Source organism: Vulpes vulpes, chromosome 7, assembly GCF_048418805.1.
Source record: "Vulpes vulpes isolate BD-2025 chromosome 7, VulVul3, whole genome shotgun sequence".
Classification (NCBI taxonomy): Eukaryota; Metazoa; Chordata; class Mammalia; order Carnivora; family Canidae; genus Vulpes; species Vulpes vulpes.
This window is the reverse complement of record NC_132786.1, coordinates 97,271,681-97,289,674: the sequence shown is the minus strand read 5'-3', so window position 1 is coordinate 97,289,674 and position 17,994 is coordinate 97,271,681. Positions and strand designations below refer to the sequence as shown.

The 17,994-nt window shown below is 32.1% G+C and overlaps 1 protein-coding gene across 9 annotated transcripts in view; it reads left to right on the top strand.

The window, feature by feature from the left end:
• SNX13 (sorting nexin 13) overlaps positions 1-17,994 on the top strand; it is a 119,061-nt gene that overhangs the window by 86,901 nt on the left and 14,166 nt on the right. For 5 of the 9 annotated variants that reach the window (XM_025993180.2, XM_072764464.1, XM_072764468.1 and 2 more), the window contains 5 exons: positions 1,237-1,274; positions 5,514-5,583; positions 9,634-9,773; positions 13,180-13,287; positions 15,709-15,819. In XM_025993180.2, the coding sequence (XP_025848965.1) occupies positions 1,237-1,274; positions 5,514-5,583; positions 9,634-9,773; positions 13,180-13,287; positions 15,709-15,819 (467 nt within the window). Of the gene's footprint in view, positions 1-1,236; positions 1,275-5,513; positions 5,584-9,600; positions 9,774-13,179; positions 13,288-15,708; positions 15,820-17,994 lie in introns of all 9 variants that reach the window. The other 4 variants (XM_025993179.2, XM_025993181.2, XM_072764463.1 and 1 more) reach the window with 1 other exon arrangement.

Sequence of the window (17,994 nt, the reverse complement as noted above, 5' to 3'; positions counted from 1 at the left end):
TTAGAGATCCAGATTCATAAATAATCTCCTAAGTAGTGCTGAAGCCATATGTTAACTTTAAGTTGTATATGAATATTGCTTCACCATATATCATTACTTTAAAAAAAAAGATTTTATTTATTTATTCATGAGAGAGAGACAGAGAGACAGAGACACAGGCAGACAGAGAAGCAGGCTCCATGCAGGGAGCCTGATGCGGGACTTGATCCCGGGACTCCAGGATCACGCCCTGCGCCGAAGGCAAGCGCTAAACCACTGAGCCACCCAGGGGTACCCTATCATTACTGTTTTTAACAGAGGGGCATCATAATTGGTAACTTCGGGATCCCTGGGTGGCGCAGCGGTTTGGCGCCTGCCTTTGGCCCAGGACGCGATCCTGGAGACCCGGGATCGAATCCCACATCAGGCTCCCGGTGCATGGAGCTTGCTTCTCCCTCCGCCTGTGTCTCTGCCTCTCTCTCTCTCTCTGTGACTATCATAAAAAAAAAAAAAAAAAAAAGAGATTAAAAAAATAATAATTGGTAACTTCGTGTGCTCACATACAGAATAAAACATTAAGGGAAAAGATGTTAATTTTAATAATGTATAATTAAGACTTAGCTCTCTAACATTACTTTTAAAAATGATCTCTACTTTTTAATTAAATGGCATTACATATGAAGTTTTATATATCTTGTTCTGTTAATTAAATGTTAATTTAAGTATCTAGCATTACAATGTTTTGAGCCAAACTACCAAGAATAAGTGGACATAATAGATATATTATGTATATAAACCAATCTTTTTATTCTTTGCACAAAAGAAAAATTTTAATTGTAGTATTTCTTAATCCAGTGAGACAGAACTATCAACATTCTTGTAACATTTCCTAATGAATTTCACTCTTCAGTGTTTTCCTCATGTTTACATTGTATCAGACAACTTCATATGATATACTATAAGGATAGAATACTTAATCATTGCTCTCCTATACATGAACACCTATTTTTGGTATTTGGCGGGGGCATGTGCAAATCAGGCACGTATATATTTTCTCGGGAATCTGTGGCTTTCTGAAGAAAAATGAGGCCTAAAGGTTAGCAGGTATTTGGGAGTAGTATAACACAATTTTCTTTGCTTTTTTGTTATGTCTTTGCTTGGGTGACTTTCATTCTTGGTATTTGAACCTCAGATAAAACAACTCTTTCAAAAGTTTTTTTTTTTACTGTATCCTAAGTTGACTATCCCTTCCCACAGAATCTTTTAATGGGTCTCCTACTGGAAGCATAAATTTGGTAAGTATTATTAAATAACTTAGTTATTAAAGTGACTTGAAAATATTATAAAAGGTAAACTTTAACATACATAAATAAATGATATATTAGAAGCTCTCATCATTAATTATAAGAAGTTACTTGCTTTAAAAGAAATGTTAAATTCATATATAACAGCTTCTGAAATTTATTTTCATTTTTAAAAATGTGCTTGTCACCTGTAATTCAGTTGTATTTGATAAAAGGTGACTTCATTATTTTCAATCCCAATATTTAGTTTTTTGAAATTACTTTTTGATTAGTGATATGTTGGATAGTAAATGTGACTTATAAATGTTTATAGTGAAATTAGTTTTTTCTTTTTGTATGTAGAAAAGAAATATAAAATTAGTAGGATATCTGAAAACTTCCAGGTATTTCTTAAAGTGCACACTGTAACCAGTTCAAGTGGTAAAAAAATTTTAATCTTAAACCCTTATATTAAATTAAGCAACTTTATCTTATGATTATGGCTTTAAGAATGATGTATTTTTAGCATGTAAGCTGTCATTGGCATTTTATACATTCAAAGTGAAGTGTGAAGTAATGAATATTTCAGTTCTTTTATATATCCATCCCTGTCATGAATAACTTCTTTCATAAAATGTTGCTAAGAAGAAATACTTGTTCAATAGAAGTTTTAGTCCAGAGTTTTTGGGGGGCAGTTAGGAAGAGAGTATTTGCTTTGTTTTTCATTCTACCCACATTACTTTTTCTTTCAGACTTTTTTAATAGCTGAATGGTCTAGAGGTCCATTATCTTATGTTGTTTTCTGTATTGCTCTATTTATTTCAAAAAATAACCTTATTGTTTTATTAGTCTATGAAGTACATTTAACAAAACACTGAAGCAGTCAGCCATAGTGCTAATATCAGATATGATGTAACATTTAAAATATTTTTTTAAATCATTTGGTATCATTACCGTATGTTTGTTATAATCTATAGCCCTATCACAAAAAGGAATAACTTGTAGAGCATGAAGGAAGTATTATGTGAGAAAATTTCCAAATATGAAACTTTTTATTCATTTGAAATTTCAAGTATTCACATTTATAGTACTTGTAGGAGTGTTTGAACACTAGTAACAATTTTTTTTTTACTTTGTTCCATATTTGGAATAAATGCCTTTTAACCTAAGAGCAGTTCCTTTGTTACGTAGTGATATAAACCAGGCAGTCTCATTTGACAAAGGTCACACTTGAGGTCAGTGACATGCAGTATTTTGTTATTCATATAAATCTATTAAATTTAAGCTTTTAAGTAGCTGGACTCCTTTGGAATCTTTCTTTTTAAATATAGACAAATTTTAGTGGGTAGCTGCACTTTAAAAGTAGTTTTAAGATTGAAAAATAGGTCATAGTAGTTTTTTCCAGTATAGTAAACAAAGAAAATAATGTGTGGTAACTTACTCATTTTTCATTGAGATTGGCAGGTAAATTTTAAACATTTCTAGCAGTTCCATTGTAGTTGTGTGGATTATCACAGTAAATCTGAATTTTCATTTTTTGCCTTAGCATAATGTTAAAAAAAATTTATGTTTTTGCAAGCAGTTCAAGAATTTTAACCCAAGGATTACTTTACACACTGTATTTTATTTCAGGACAGCATTAGTGTACTTGTTCTGAAATCAGTTTCTTTTATCAAATAATATAGTTCTAAATCAGTGTGTGGTTAATATTATTTTACCAATTGTTATTTTATATAATCTACTTTATGTTTACATTTGCATTATACCTGTGACTAATGATTAAGAGATGTTTCATTGGATTGTTTCATTATATTTAATGAAAATAATATTTATTAACTGTTTAAGTGCTAAAAAGATATTTAGATATAAAGTTTTCTAATAATTCCTGGATTGCATAGTATAAGATGCTAACATGTTTAAAGTAAAGAGTAGCATGTGGCTAGCTGTTGAAATATTACCTGCCAAGGAGGGTTAACAATAACAATAATAGTAATAACAAAAGTATATCTTGAAAAACAATTGTTTTATATTCTCTGTGATAGCTTCTAATTGGAAGAAGATCACAGTAAACAACAATCTAAATTTTGTGGAATATTCTGTTTTCTCTGTAATGTTAAAGCAAAGGTTGTATTTCTATCAAGATGTTTTATTATAGATCATATGACGACTTAAAAATAAGCACACTCTACTTCTTTTCAAAGCATTATAATTCATTTTATAAACTGACAGAGTTGTAGAGCAAGCATCACACCATTATACCATTGGGAAGACTGAGGTACAAGAACTGGTTGATTTAGCTGAAGTCTCTTAGGGTATCACTGGTGAAGCCTGAACTAGACCTATTTTATTTTTTTAAATTTTTATTTATTTATGATAGTCACGGAGAGAGAGAGAGGCAGAGACACAGGCAGAGGGAGAAGCAGGCTCCATGCACCGGGAGCCCGACTAGACCTATTTTAATTTAATGATTCATCCCCTTGACTTGACCAGGAAAATACTGTCGATTATCTGTATGTTATTGCCATTTTTTTTTCTCTTAATAAACAATCTTCACTAGAAGAACTCTTTTGGCTTTCTTCTTAGAATGCAGTTGCCTTAATTTAAATGGCTTTATGTCATATGTATGGCTGCATTTAAGCTATTTAAATGACTCTTCTAGTAAGATCCTGTGGTTTTTGAAGTGTAAGATATGTCTGAATCTTATAATGTCTGTGTGTCAGAGGTCCCCAAGCCCATTTCTATATTCATTGATTACTAAGAGGAGGACTTATAGGCCTCAGGATAGTCAGACTCTCATGGGTAGGATTTATCAGAGAGAGAGGATTTAAAGCAAAATCATCAAAGAAAAAAGGTAAATGTAACAAAATCTAGAGAAAACCAGGTACAAGTTTCCAGGAATCCTCTCCCATGAAAGTCAGGTTGGACTAACTTAATTCCTCCAGCAATGAATGTGACAACACATGTGACATGTTGCCTACCCGGAAAGCTTATCTAGGACTAAGTGACCAGGGTTTTCACTGGATGTAGGTCACAAAGGCAAATCTCTGGTTAGTACATACTAAAATTCCAAACTCCCAGAAGGAAAGTAGGTGTTCAGCATAAACAGTTACACAAATAGTTTAGGTATGGTGAACCATTCTTAGCAGTTAAAGAATGGTGGGAACCTTCCCTAATTCTAACTTCCTAGATGTCATCCAAGGGCCAGGCTTGGAAGCAGTCCTTTCTAGGAGAGCAATTTCAAGTAAACTCTTTTTTGCTGTTTACTTTTTTCCAGCTTTATTGAGATATAACTGACATAAAACATTTGTAGGTTGAAGATGTACAACATATTGATTTGATATTACAAAATGGTTGCCACAGTAGGGTTAGCTAACCTCTCCATCACACAACATAATTACCATTTCTTTTTGTATTGAGAACATTTAAGATTTACCCTCTTAGTAACTTCAAATATATAATGATATTATTATTATTATTATAAATATAGGTGACTCAAGTTAACTCTTTCTGTGCAGTCTGTCATTATGTGCCCTTCTGAGTAATTGTGGGTATGTGTATATGAGGCAAAAAAAGTCTTAAATTTAAACTGAAGGGCCATAGTTGAAAAAAAGATTCATTTTGGGTAACTCAGTAATAATTTTGTTTGTGGAATTATTTTTGAAAATTATTTAAAATCTGTCTTAGACTCTGGATTCACTTCATGTTATAAGAAATCAAAATAATAGGTAACATTTTTTTGTGTTAGGCAGTCTTAATAAATGTTTTACATGTCTTCTTGTTTAATTCTTTCATAACCCTATGATGTGTAGGTACTATTATGCTCATTTTATAGATAAGGAATCTAAAATTATTTCTGAATTAACAAGAATGTTAAGTAATAACGAATTGGCTCTAGTATACTTCAACATTAAAAAAATGATAAGAACATGTCTACTTATTTTTATCCATATTTTTTTCCTTCTTCTGCATTGAATATAATTGAGAAGCAGCAAATGTTGGTATATGGATAAGCAATGAAGGAAGAAATGATCAATGTACTAAGTTGATTTCTGAATTACTTTGTTTTATAATTTTTTAATTGTGGATTTTCTCTCTACTGTTAGTATAAATAGAGAGGATTATTATTGGGAGAGGGATACAAATAATATAAACTCTACATGGGACCAAAGATGAGTAAGGTATATATGATATAGAATGCTTTAACACTTTTTTCCTATAAAATTAAAATATTAAAAATTTTTTTTTTCCAAGTCTTTAGATGACCTTTCAAATGTAGCTTCTGATGACTCAGTACAACTTCATGCTTACATTTCAGACACTGGTAAGAGACTTTGTGGTATAATTATTACTCAAAAATTATTATTATTACTCCTGAATTATTTTCCACATTTATTTTTACAAACCATTTTTCTGTTTTGTAGTTATATTTTTTAAGTTACATTTTTTTCTGCAGCATGTTTTTCATTAAATTCTGCGTTTATTTACTTGTTATATATGGTTTGATATATACTTTATATCATGTTTATAGTACTTTGTGTATATGTTATGATGTACTTGTGTACCTTCTTTCTCTTAAGGTTTTTACTGTTAACATTTAGAAAATTTTAAATTCTAAGCATTTTGTTACTGCTAATAAACTCTTGAAACCCAATCTTTTCCTCTTCTTGTTTGTGTCTTGCTGATAATTGTCTGTATAATTCTTTTTAAATAGCTTGGGGCAGATTTTAGGTCAATTTTTTTTTATATATACAGAGTCACACTAGATAAGTGGGTCAATGAAACTTTTGTATAGGAGTTTACAGAAGCTTAAGAAATGCTTGGATGAGGTGAGAAACCTCTAAAATTTTGTGACTCAGCATACGCGCAAAATGGTTAGTGAATTGAAAAAAGAATCTATTTCCATCCTTGCCAGTGGGTTATTATATAATGCCAGTGAGTAGTAGATAATGGTGGCTTGCTTATCCAACTTCTCACTATTTCCAGACTATAGGAGTGTGTCTGTCAGATTACATTTGAAATGTTACCATACTGAGGTATCTCAGTTCAATTTCATGCTTACAGTTTAGGTAACTAAAAAGAGATTTTATAGTGCAAGTATAATTTAAAAGATAATTTGCATTTTTTAAATATCTGTTTTCTTTTGCTTCCCCTGGAGCTGGAGTCTCATTTTGCATTGTGTTCCCTGCCATATTTCTGACATAAGTTATTTATAATTGCTGTCTAAGTTGTTCTTTTATCCTTTACAGTCAGTGCATACATTACTTGTAAAGGTTACTAGATAACAACTTTGTCAATAAAACCAGAGGTTTTATTGCTTTTCTTTCTAGCTTTTGTTATAGTTGTTTCACTTTTCCTTCCTGAAATTTTAAAGTTCTTTTAAAAAATCTTTCTTCATTAGTTTTCCAAATATGAAAGTCTTTTTAAACTGCAGATGTTTAGTGTTTGTCCTTTATTTCTTTCTTGAAGACCTTAAACTTTATGTCTCAAGGAAGATACTCATGTCTATATTTTTTATGAAGAACTTTTCTTTTCTCTGAAAGTTGTGGTTTTTCCAGCTGCTTTGTCCATTTATTCAACAAGTGTTTAAAGCTTCTTAAAATGTATGGAAGCACTGTACTTAGCATTTTTAATAAATTGTTATTTCTGTCAAATAAATTATGTATAAATACTAAAGAGGCACATAATATAGTTGTTAAGAGCATAACTTTTTGCTCATTTGCATGGGTTCAAACCTCAGCTCTGCCACTTAATAGGTGACCTTGGGCAAGTTCCTTAACTTCTCTGTAATGTCCTCATCCATAAAATGGAATGATAATAATGATATTTACCTCATAGGGTTATTATGGGACTAATTAATTACATTAGTAATTATATATGAGTGGACATTATATATTAGTGTTTGCTCAAATAAATCTTTGACCATTTGGACTCCAAAGTCTCTTTGAGTCTGGATTTTGTTTTTAACTTCTTTATTACAGGAAGTAGAGCTTAGAGTCTAGTGAAGAGCTAATCAAGGAGTGGTCCATGGACTAGCGCATATTCTCTTCTTTGTGAATCTTGCTTTAAAAAATATTAGCTAAATTAAGCAATGTCCTTAGTGAAGAGTTTGATTTAAATTTTGGTCCTAGTTCTTATCTGATTATGGATTAGAGACAAATAGTTTACATCACCTGCTGTAACAGTGTCCTAATGAAAACATAGTATTTCTACAATAATATCTTAACATCATCTCTATCAGTATATACAACCTCATTATCTTTTTTAAAAATCAAATTACCTTTTGTCTTCTGCACAATCTTACTATTCTTCCTATTGTGCATGTACCCTAGTCATGAGCTCTTCTGCCCATCAATTTGTGATAAATCTGATTATTATTTTTCAAACTGCTTTCTTACATTCTTCCCTTCATTTCTTTTCTGTTCTTTCTCTTCTCCTTGTTCTTGTTAGCTTCTAATTGGTTATGAATTGCTGCCTAATTGGCTTCTGCTTTCTGTTTTCCTTCCCCAAACCTATCTTGAACACAACAGATAAAACTATTCTCTTGTAGTCATGCCAATCCAATTGAGTGGTCCTAGTTCTCTACAGGATGAAAAGGTTTTATGCAGTTTGTTCTGCATAGCATAGGTTTCTGAGAGAAGGATGACTGGAAGAAATGAACAGTGAGTAATAAATAATGTTACCTTAGTTATAGCCTCAGAGAGCGAGGTGATCAAAGTCAGTCCCTACCCTAGTCTTATGTTTATTCAAATCAGGAACACTGATATTAGAAAGAAAAGGACAATTTTGAGTAGAAAGTACAAATCTTAAAAAATTTTTTGATGAAAGCTTAAAGACACTTCTGCCCAAATTGCATTTGCCAGTATAGATTTTTAGTTTTTATGTTATTAAAATAATTTACTAAGATGCTATATGCAAGCCTTTTTTTGCCTGATTATATATAAAACACAAAATATTTAGCTCCAAAACTTGGCCACTTTACCCACACATACACACAATTATGGATCTTTTATTACTAGAAGAGCAATATATACTTGTGGTCAGAATGGTAGTTTAAAGTGCTATGGGAAATCCTGCCTTCCACACACTGAAAACAGGAAAATAAAAATAGCTAAAGGGAGAAAGCTACAGGTGCCACAGACCATGAGGAAAAATAAATTTAGGAAGGTGAAGTGGAGTTGAAGCCAAGGAGCTCACAGGAGCATAAATACTGCTATTTTGATTTTGATAGCATTTTCATGTCCCTCACATTTTGAAGAGGTAGTATGGACTAAGGCCATAGTAAGCTGGAACCCAACCCTTCACATGAAGCCCTCAGTAACAAAGCATAGTTTGATATGAAAGAGGAGCTAAAGTAACTTCGCCTAGTGTCTGAGGAGAAAACAAAGAATGCTAAGATCATGTCTGGAAAAGGTATTTGTCATCCACAAGAAATTGAAAGCTTGTCTTGATTCCCAGCACGGGTTTGTCTAGAGTCCACCATTTTCTAGTGATTGTGTGATGTTAAAAATAGAGATAAAACCTAAGGCAAGAATGCAATACTATGAAAAAAATCATAGAAAAATATATTGTGATTGATATTGATGTCAGTGGATGAATTAAGAAATAGAGTAGATATAGATAAGTGGAGACTTAGTAAACTAAGACAGTAGAAGGAGGTAGGAAGAGGGAAAAATAGGAATGAAAATTAAAATGACTCAAAGTGTGTTTCTTAAGATTAGTACAAAATGGGAACAGGTTTTGATTTTAGAGATTACCTCACTTGAGTAGTTTGTGACAAGTCAGTAGGAAAATGCTTTTAAAAAAAATCTCCAGAATGAATTACACTGTATGACTAGTAAATGACTAGTAAATTTTTGAATATTATAAACAATAAAGAGACTTGCCATAAATGTGTATAAAATCTTATTCATTGGCTTTTGCTTTCTGTTTAGTTGAAGAGATTTTAATTGAAATACATACAACTGGATAGTGAGGGCTAGTACGAAAGATTTTGTTTCTGTTATTTTTTCCTCTATTAAAGAATACTACTATATTATGAGGTAGTGGTGTGGTATCATAACTAAGAATAGGTACAAGCTCTTGAGGAAGAGAGTCCAAAGTAGATATCACTATGTGGTTTGTAGTGTCATCATAAACTTATGAAGTAGTTATCATGTGTAAAATCTTGTAAATGTGAGTACAGAGGATGGGAATCTATTTTATCCTTTGGTGACATCCTTTGGTCTTAGTCTATCATTTCAAATTCTTCTTCATTTCATGTTCTTTTTGTTTGTTTTTGTTCTTCATCTTCCTCCTTTTTGTGTGTTTTGTTCCTCTTCATTTTGTTTTAAATGACTAGTATATGCTGACTATGACCCATATGCTGTGGCAGGCGTTTGTAATGATCATGGCAAGACATATGCATTATATGCCATTACTGTACACCGGCGCAATCTTAACAGTGAGGAGATGTGGAAAACCTATCGTCGGTATAGTGACTTTCACGACTTCCATATGAGGATCACTGAACAGGTAATGAGGCCTTTAAAGTTGGTGTGCTTTTACATTGTGTCCTGATTTGATATTTGATTCTAAATAGTTCTGAGGATGCTAAGATACTGACCAAAGCAAAAGAAAATAAGGTAAGAATTTTTATATAATCAACATAATGTTAGAATGATTTCAGACATTTAACCAATAAATTGATCTTTAACCAGTGCTAACCATTGTAGACTAGTGACAAAATATCAGTGGTCTACCTTGGAAAATTAAAATGAATGTATATTTATGATTTTAAGTGTGTGTGTACACATGTATGTGTGTGTATGGTGCTTTGCAGAGGTGTTTGGTTTAAAATAGGGACAATCACTACAGGATATTTTGTGTTTTTGTTTTTGGCAACATAATTGAATTATAGCTATTTTATTTTATTTTTTAAGATTTTTATTTATTCATGAGAGATAGAGAGAGAGAGAGAGGCAGAGACACAGGCAAGAGGCAGAAGCAGGCTCCATGCAGGGAGCCCAATGCAGAACTGGATCCGGGACTCTGGAACCTCGCCCTGGGCCAAAGGGAGGCGCCAAATCCCTGAGCCACCCAGGCGTCCCTAGTTATAGTTATTTTAAATGGCATCTTTATCCATCAGTGTAACAGTTAAATCCTTGACCATTAAGTTGTTTTATTTACAACTTAAATTAAGTTTAACATTAACCAGATGTTTTTAATTCTTAAGAAATACAACCCTCTTGTTTTATAGAAGTATATGGACCTTTTAAGATAACAAATGAAAACAAAGTATTTCTCTGTTTTACTTTTTATTAATTACTTTTTTCTTTAACTTTGAAAAAATCTATTATTACCAGATGAGTTGGAATATATCATTTATGGAATTTATTTTAACTTTTGAAAATCTTTTATTTCATTCAAGGTTTTTAAGTATGTAGCTGTTCTTAAAATAATGATAATGACATTTAAATGGACAGAAGCTTTGAAATGATATTGTATTATTTGAGTAATCAGAAAATACCTTTTTCAGTTAAGATAGTGCAAAAAATATGGTTGGTACCATGATAATCTCACTAACATATTCTGTGAATAGAGTGAAATAAACTATTATGCCTTAAAAGTGATAAAAAAAAATGGATTAGTGTTGGGCAGCCTGGGTGACTCAGCGGTTTAGCACTGTCTTGAGCCCAGGGCCTGATCCTGGAGACCCAGGATCGAGTCCCATGTTGGGCTCCCTGCATGGAGCCTGCTTCTGCCTCTGCCTGTGTCTCTGCCTCTCTCTCTTTCTCTCTCTCTCTCTCTCTCTGTCTCTCATGAATAAATAAATTTAAAAAATGGATTAGTGTTGACTCTAGAAGCACATATGAAAAAGACTATTTTGAATTATATTCATAAGGAAATTAAAAAACTTTGGACATACCCCGTTCTAGTTTTGTTGTTGAATAGATCAATATCTATTGATTTGTTTCTTCATATTTAGCTTGATCTGTTTGCAGAGGTGAATGAATATTCTATTCCATATTGAAGAAATAATTGCTTTAATTTTTAAATATCACCTGTTTTATATCCTAAAATTCCACTGCTTATGTATTTTTTCTTTCCATCCTCACACTTTATCCAAACATGACAAATTTTAAGATCATTTGAATTGCTAAGAAGTAATTTTATTTACTTACAAATCAATAGGAATTTGATCTAATGTGAAATTTTCTAGTCTAGGAATGTAATTATGTTTACGCATTTACAAATATAAGTGAAAACATACTTTGAAAAACTTTACTAATAGAAGTTATACAGAAATTTCCATTTTCAGCACAGCATCAGAAATTAAATGAAATTAATAAAGTGAATTTATTTTTGTAAGGGCTCAGTATAGTCAAAGTGGTTTTGACTTTGTTCCCTCTTAGATCATAGTAGTGTGTGATTACTTAAGTATTTAGATTGCTTAGAGCTTAAGAATTTAAAAACAAAGCTTGTTAAGTGAAAATGTAGTTTTAAGCAAAATGCTAAATAAGAATCAGCCTGTTTGCCTTTTAGCTGTGCTTTATCTGTAAACATAGTCCCTGTAAATTTCAACTTTCCTTTTTTGTTTTTCTTGTCTTTGCTGAAAGAAAAGAACTGCTGCTACTTACCTTTTATGTATCCATAAAATGGATGAATTTACATACAATGAATTTATTCATATTACAGTTCCAGGCAACCATCTTATTTGCCATCCCATTTAGTATTTTCAGAATCTTCCAGTTTGGGGATGAAAATTATCCTATACCTTTTCATTTCCTCTTTAATCTCTGCACCAGGAGTGAATTTTCTTTACAGAGCCATTATTGTTTATGTTTTCAAACAAAGGATAGTTCTAGAAAGTTTGTTTCATTTCAGGACATGTATCACATGGGAAAAACTCCAAGGCTGCTTGAAGTTTCAGTTATGAGGCTGTTGGCTAGGCACAGTCACTAGCTAAATGATTTACCTCCAATGCCGTGTTAGTAGCTGATTTAGTTAAAATCAGTGCTTTAGCAAGGCATGACACATATATATGGACCTTTGAAGGTGCACCTAAATGTTGAGTCTGTAAATGCAAACCTAGAGCATGTATATTTAGTGTTAGTGGCCTTACAAAGATAAGATATATGCTAATGGCTTTTAAGTTTTTTTCTTAGTAGTCTCTGAGTTTATTTTTCATGTGTTTGGTGGGGAAGAAGTGTCAGTTTTATACTATAGTTGTTTATATGCAAAGTTGTGGTAAAACTGTAATATATACTTTGAAATTTGCCTTTCTTACTTTTAAATTAGCTATTCTAATGATTAACTGATAGGAAGTCATCAGTATTAAAAAACACTTTTTTGATTTAGATTTCTTAACAAGCCAGGAATTCAGGGATCTTTGATCACTAAAAATTAATTTGCTAATACTTTATTCACAAGTCAAAGTGTTAAGGAAAAGATTTTTTTTTAAAGATTTATTTATTTATTCATGAGAGACACTGAGAGAGGCAGAGACATAGGCAGAGGTAGAAGCAGGCTCCCCATAGGGAACCCAATGTGGAACTTGATCCTGGATCCTGGGATCATGCCCTGAGCTGAAGGCAGACACCAACCCCTGGCCACTCAGGCATCCTGGAGAATATTTTTAAAACTGTTTATTATTGATAATTTTGAACAAAATTAGAGTGTTCAAATGAAATCCCATGGGGACATCATCCATCTTTAGCAGTTATCCATGTTTGTCATTCTTCATTGAAAGTACTCCTTTATAAATAAATAGCATTAGAACTGTGCTTGGACATATTTTCTGATGTTTGCTTAATATAATAAAATATATTATAAAATAACCAGTTAAAGATGATTTTGATATATAGAGGAATTGCTACTTAGAAAATACTTTTCTGTTTTTGTAAAAAGCTAAAATTATTGAATATATTTTATCTTCTAGTTTGAAAATCTGTCAAGCATATTGAAGCTTCCTGGTAAAAAGACTTTTAATAATATGGATAGAGATTTTTTAGAAAAAAGAAAAAAGGATTTAAATGCATATTTGCAGGTAAGTCCATGTTTATTATTATCCATAGGTTTTCATTTTAATATAACATACAGATACAGTAGATTGCCTTGTTAACATTTTAATATGATAGTGGGTTAGTAACCACTTTCCAGTAGCATGTCAGATGACACATGCATACTGTTCAGTAATTTATCAATATTCTCTGTTTATTGACTGATTTAGAAGTTTCTGGACACTGAGTGCTTGGGATTTTGTTACTTCAGGTTTAAATGAATACACACAGGCCCACATATATCTTCTACATCACTATAAAGTCTAGATGTTTTATGGTATGCTAAACAGATAAATGTTTCCTATTCAGTACATAGTAGCTCTATGAGGTATATCCAAAGTTAGCAGATTTTCATTCCTGATAAATGCCTTCTGTAGTCCACAGTGAGTCTAAGGCTTCTAAAATTACAGGATAATTCAAAAAAGGAAGGGATCCCAGGGACTATTTCTTAACATGTACTATCTTAAGTATGTTGATTTCTGTTGGGAAATAACAAAATTTGTCTCACAAGTTACTTATCCTAGAAAAAATTTTATTTTAGAACCATGTATCCAAATGCCAGATATAATAATAATAATAATAATAATAATAATAATAATATCACTTTATAGTTTTTTATACTAATGAATGACTTGTAAAGATTTTTCATCTGGTAAACCTGGCTTTAGCCCAGGTATATAATGTTCCATTATTTAGATTCCTACTCCACCCTCTAGAACAGGAATCAGCAAATTGTAGACTCAGACCAAATCTAGTTCACCATATGTTTTATTGAGTTTTATTGGAACACAGCCATTCATTTAGTTTATTATTGTTATTTATTACATTGCTACAACAGAGTTGAGTAGTTTCAGCAAAGACACAATGGACCATAAAACCTAAGGTAATTACTATCTGGATCTTTATAGAAAAGTTTGCTGACTCTGCCTTAGTATGTAGTGAAACTTAGCTAATGCTATACTGGATATTTTATTTGGAAGGTTATATTTCTCTCTTAAACATTTATGAAGACATTTGTAAATTTGATTTGGTTTGCTTATAATCATACCTGTAATTCCATGGCATTATTATTTCCTGAAAAGATAGCAAAACATATAAATCTCTTACTATTTACCTTTGCCTTCTGACTTAAAGTTGAATGTCTGATATGCTTTGTAGGACTCCTGTCAAGGACTTTGATTTTTAAATTTTTAAAAAGATTTTATTTACTTTGAGAGAGAGTGAGCGAGTACAAGGGGGGGGGGGGGAGGGGCAAAGACAGAGAGAGAATCCTAAGCAGACTCCACACTGAGTGCAGAGCCTAATGCAGGACTTGGTCTCACAACACTGAATCATGACCTGAGCTGAAATCAAGTTGGATGGACACTTAACCAACTGAGCTACCCAGAACCCCCAGACACTTTGATTTTTTTAATGTGCTAGCTTTAATTGTATAAAAATCTGTATCAATTATTTATAAGATTTAAAAGATAATCACCTTTTCCCAAATCTGGTGCCATAAATGTATCTTTTAAATGTGGCTACACTATATACGTTATAGCTAATGAACTCATTATGTGTCAAAATATATTCCATTGAAGGAACTAAGGTAGAACCTTAACAGTTGTGAGAGTAGTAAGTTCACCTTATTTTATGTACTTTCTATTAATGTTAACTTTATAATTAGGATGATGTGGGTCTTGGTAGTATAAGCTGTAAAACCTGAAAACAGACTACAGTAGTCTCCCCTTTATCTGTGGCTTTGCTTTCTGTGGTTTTACTTACCCACGGTGAGCCATGGTCTAGAAGCAGATGATTGTCCTGATGAATTGTCAGAAGGTCAGTAGTAGCCTAATGCTACATCACAATGCATATGTCACTCACCTTACCTCATCTAACCACGTAGGTATTTTATCCCTTTTCACCCCAAGAAGGGTGAGTACAGAACAGTAAGATATTTTGAGAGAGAGAGAGAGACAACATTCACATGTTTTTATAATTGTTCTATTATTAGTTACTGTTGTTAATCTCTTTGCCTAATTTATAAATTAAACTTTATCACAAGTATGTATGGATAGAAAAAACTTGTATATGGAGGGTTTGGTACTGTCTGTGGCTTTAAGACCTCCACTAGGGGGGTTGGAATGTATCCCCCATGAAGAAAAGGACTACTGTAGTAAACACATTTGAGCAGCTTTCACATGAGATACACTGAAAGTCAAAACAGCAGATGGGAAGAATATACACCAAACTATTAATGGTCATAGAATTATTGATGCTTTATTTATAAACTGTGTAATTTTTTTAAGTGCAAAATTAAAATTATGTACATTCTTAATTTTCTAGCAGGAAAAAAATTATAGATAAGAGTTAATTTCCAGTACTGTATCCATGTAAGATATCTTTTTTTTTTTTTTTTCCCCTGTTAGTTACTCTTAACTCCTGAAATGATGAAAGCATCTCCAGCTTTGGCTCACTATGTGTATGATTTCCTTGAGAACAAAGCCTATAGTAAAGGGAAAGGGGACTTTGCTCGCAAGGTAAGCAGACCATTGCATAGGTTTTCTTTATAGGTCTGTTTTCATACATTTTTAAAAAATATTTTATTTATTTATTTACTTATTTGAGAGAGAGAGAGAGCACGCACGGGCTCAAGCACATGCACATAGAGGGAGAGGGAGAAGTAGACTCCCTGCTGAGAAGGGAGCCTGATGAGGTGCTTGATTGATCCTAGGACCCTGAGATCATGACCTGAGCTGAAGGCAGACACTTAACAAACTGAGCCACCCAAGTACCCCTTCATACATTTTTTTTTAAATAAAAGAAAATATATTTGTATGTTTTAAAATTGGAAAATTGTATTTAATGCATCTTGGCCTATTTATCATCTGTGCTTCTTAAGCCTACTATTGATAGGCATATCTAATAAGTATAAACTCCTATTTTTACATGTAGATTAAAATCTAGTAGGAGCTTAAAAGAAAGAAAAATTTCTGAAATAATGTAGTGAGGAAGATTTGCCTAACATAAGTCACAAGCTTTTCAATAACCTGAGAAGGAGCTATTTCTTACCAGGTGGAAATGTCCTTTACTTGTAGTAAAGATAAGAAAAATGTTGAATAGGTTATGTTCCTGAAATTATTTATGACTCTTAAGTGAAATCTTTATTATTTAAAATTCCTTTAGAGATCCAAGTCCTATACTTGGAATTAGATGGTAGGTTAAGACAATAAAATGACTAAGTGTTCAAATTGGTCTAGATAGTTTAGTGGATGAGAATGCAGACTTTGGAATTAGCCTTTGGTTTAAATCCCTGCTCTGCCATTTACTAGTTGTGACCTGCAACATGTTTCTTCACCTTTTGGTCCTTTAATTTTCTTAAGAAATAAAGACGTTAATCCTCATTTTACAGCATTGTACAAAATAAATGTGACATTCCCTATTTGACAGCACCTGCCACTTCATTAACTTTGGAATAAATGTTACCTCTTAGTAAAGTAGTAGTAGAGGCAGTAGTAGGAGCAGTAACAGAAATTGGGAAAGTTGAGTGGATAGCAGGTAGGAACTCTATATATGTTTGCAACTTTTCAAAAGTCTAAAATTATTTCAAAATGAAAATTAAAAGCAAGCAAACAAAAAGTGATTTCCTTACTACTCTTCCGTCCCCTCCTCCCCATAGACTAACTTTTTTAAAAAGGTTAAGGAATTGGTACAAAATAAGTTAAGAATTAACTTGCTGGTACAGAAGTAAGAATTAAACCTAAGAATTTTGTATGATTACCCTAGGGTTTTGAGTTTTAACATCCCAGTGAATGTTAACATTTTTAAGTGGAGTGGTTTGTTTTAATAAGTTCCATATTATGTACCTCATAGTGGTGTGTGGGGGGGGATGTGGTAGTATTGTCTTTGTATTTCATGATTGAAGTGATTGAGTTTAAATTTCAACTCTAAATGATTTTATTGTCAATAGACATATCTTCTAGTGTTCCATCTTTTTGATGTTTACCTATTTTCTCTCAGGATTGTATCATTTTAAGATAAACTAATAAACTGATAACTTCTTTAAGATAAAAGAAATGTTACTTTAATCGTACACAATTTCTTTTTGTTGACAATAGTAGTGTGTGTGTTTGTGTGTGTGTGTGTGTGTGTGTGTGTATAAAGCACATAGATGCTTTATAGATCCAAATAGCTATATATTGTTTTTTTAAAATATTACCACTGAAATCTAAAGATCCTTCTGAATCTTCTGGAAATGCATAGCACATACATTTTTCATAAGTCGTATTGGTTATTACCAAGGTCATCATAACCTCTTTTAGATTGGGAAAATAATTTTTATGCATATCAAGAATTAGGAGCTTTCAGCTACATTTCCTTTTTGGCTAAATTATAATTTAATATCTTTTCCTTAATTATATTTTACTGGAAATTAAATAGGTATTAGAGAAATCATCTGCAAATATTTTATCCTTGATAACATACCAATCTGGTTACAATTTGTCTAGCCTTACGAAATATGTAGGCAATTCCTAGGAAGAGTAATAACAGTCTTCCTTTATGCACACAGTTTCTTTCTATCCAGTTTTATACATGGTGTGAAGGCATTTTAAGCCTATAGTTAGAGACCTAAATTTAAGTTAAAATTACTTTGTGTTGTTTCTGATACACATAATTGAGGTGATAATGAAGAGACAATGTCTTTGGTAAGTCAG